Consider the following 2,067-nt stretch of genomic DNA (forward strand, 5'->3'; position numbering starts at 1 on the left):
AAGAAGCACAAACTAGTTTGCTTGATATGATTTCCTGTTCACTTAATCCTGTTCTTAATTTGCTGGGATCTCAAATTAGGCTCATTTCCCTACATTGGTCAGTGGTTTTAATTTATCCTCCTGCAGCTGCTGTTTGAGAACGAGCCGAGCCCCCGAGTTGAAAGGGGTGGGAGAGACGGCCATCTTCTCTTGCGGCCATTGAAATGAGGCTATTTCCGCTCTCTGCTTCCTCTTTGTCTGTTTGTGCGGACTGACTGATCGGCGCCATTCTCCGCTCCTGCACTTTCAGCTTCGAGTGCGCAATAATCCCCTCACCATGTCCGACGACGGAAAGTTGTTCGTCGGCGGCCTGAACTTCGACACAGACGAGCAATCCCTGGAAGAGGTTTTCTCCAAGTACGGCCAGATCGCTGAGGTGAAAGTGATTAAGGACAGAGACACCATGGCTTCCCGCGGCTTCGGCTTCATCACTTTCGAGAACCCGGACGACGCCAGGGACGCGCTGCAGGCCATGAACGGAAAATCCATCGACGGGCGGCAGATCCGAGTGGGTCACGCCGAGAAGAAGTCGGGAGGAGGCCGTGGTTACGGCGGAGGCCGAGGCGGTTACAGTAACCGGAGGAGAGGCGGCGGCGGTTACTGGGATGCTGACAGGAGCGCCGGCTACAGCGGCGGAGGCCGCTACGATCCAGGAGAGCGGGACAACTACTCGGCTGGATACAGGAACCAAGGAGCATACTACTACGGCGGCGGCGGCGGTGGTAGTTATGGAAGCCGCCCTTACAGGGACTATGATTGATCACATCTAGAGAAGCATTTCTTCCAGATTCAGGATCGACTTTCCACCTTGTTCTTTAAAATGGCGCTTGGAACCACAGAAAGCAGCATCTGATGATTATGATTTGCCTGTTATGTTAAAATGCTAGAAAACCATTTTCACTGTTGTCATGATTAATCTTGTTACCTGTTGTTTAGTCTGGAGTACTGCCTCATGATGGCTTTTCGAACATAATACCATGTCGTTTTCTATATTTCTTTTAAAATTAGGACCTTTGGTCGTTTGAACGTTCATTGCCGGTTTATATCACCATTGAATCTCTTTTCATCAGCTCCCTTTGGAATTTGTTGAAATCGTTTTGCTTTCTGGTGAGATTTTTTCCACAATTCCATATGGTGCAAAGAAAGAAAGAGCGCGCAAAAAGCACTTTTCCCTGTGTCCCCCATGTGGCCGATCCCCAAACGCCATTTTATCTCTGGAATCTCCGGTTGTTATTTTTAAATTGACTGATCGCTGGAACAGTGATCGTACGATGTTCATTGAATGCTTCAACTTGGCTCCAATGACTCGTTATGAAGATTGAACTTTTTTTTTAAAAATCATTTTTTTTTTAATATTTAAATGTCTTTACTTGGAGAAGTGATCAACTCCTAGAAACTGCTATTTTGGGGAGAAAAACTTTTTGAATGCTGCCACAAGTAAGTTCGTGTGGTTTGATCCATTTGCTTTCTCACTTTATTGTAGTGAGAGATCCATCGCACGACAGCAATTTCTGCTAGCTTGTTTCAAGAGACTCTTGAACAATCTGATCGTGGTGTTTTGTTTCAAAATTTGTTGAGAACTGTAGTTTAAAAGTCAAGTGCCGTTTGTACTTCCATCAGCTGGCACAAACTTTGGAGAACCATATTGTTTGGGAGACAAATCTTTATCAGTGGATAAAATACAGCTTCAGAAACCCAGTGGCTTGTCTTTGTATACATCACTCAAATTCTTTCCAAGGAGATGAATTCTGATAATTAATCCCAAACTTGCTTCTTTTCATAATCTGATTTTAATCATGTAAGTATATTTGACGGTGTTGCTTTTGAGGAAATTCCCTATGCACTGTGAAGTTCTATAATTCTAAAGCATTGGGCATTTAGTTTGAGACTATCTTATTAAACTCTTTTTCTCCTAGATTACTGAAAGATATTGTCTCCTTTTGCCAAGATATGTCATAAATGATTGTGGTTAATGTGTATCTGGATAGTGTGTCTGAAAGCTCTTTTCCTGGAATGGTTACCTCGGCT

General features: G+C 44.1%; 1 protein-coding gene across 1 annotated transcript; it reads left to right on the top strand.

Annotated features, from left to right (window-relative positions):
• Positions 1-201: 201 nt before the first annotated feature.
• LOC132830487 (cold-inducible RNA-binding protein B-like) lies at positions 202-1,737 on the top strand. Its single transcript, XM_060848247.1, has one exon. It carries the CDS (start codon positions 317-319, stop codon positions 797-799), a length of 483 nt encoding a protein of 160 aa, XP_060704230.1. The 5' UTR covers positions 202-316; the 3' UTR covers positions 800-1,737.
• The last annotated feature ends 330 nt before the right edge of the window (positions 1,738-2,067 follow it).

The sequence above is a fragment of the Hemiscyllium ocellatum genome, chromosome 3 (genome assembly GCF_020745735.1).
Source record: "Hemiscyllium ocellatum isolate sHemOce1 chromosome 3, sHemOce1.pat.X.cur, whole genome shotgun sequence".
Classification (NCBI taxonomy): Eukaryota; Metazoa; Chordata; class Chondrichthyes; order Orectolobiformes; family Hemiscylliidae; genus Hemiscyllium; species Hemiscyllium ocellatum.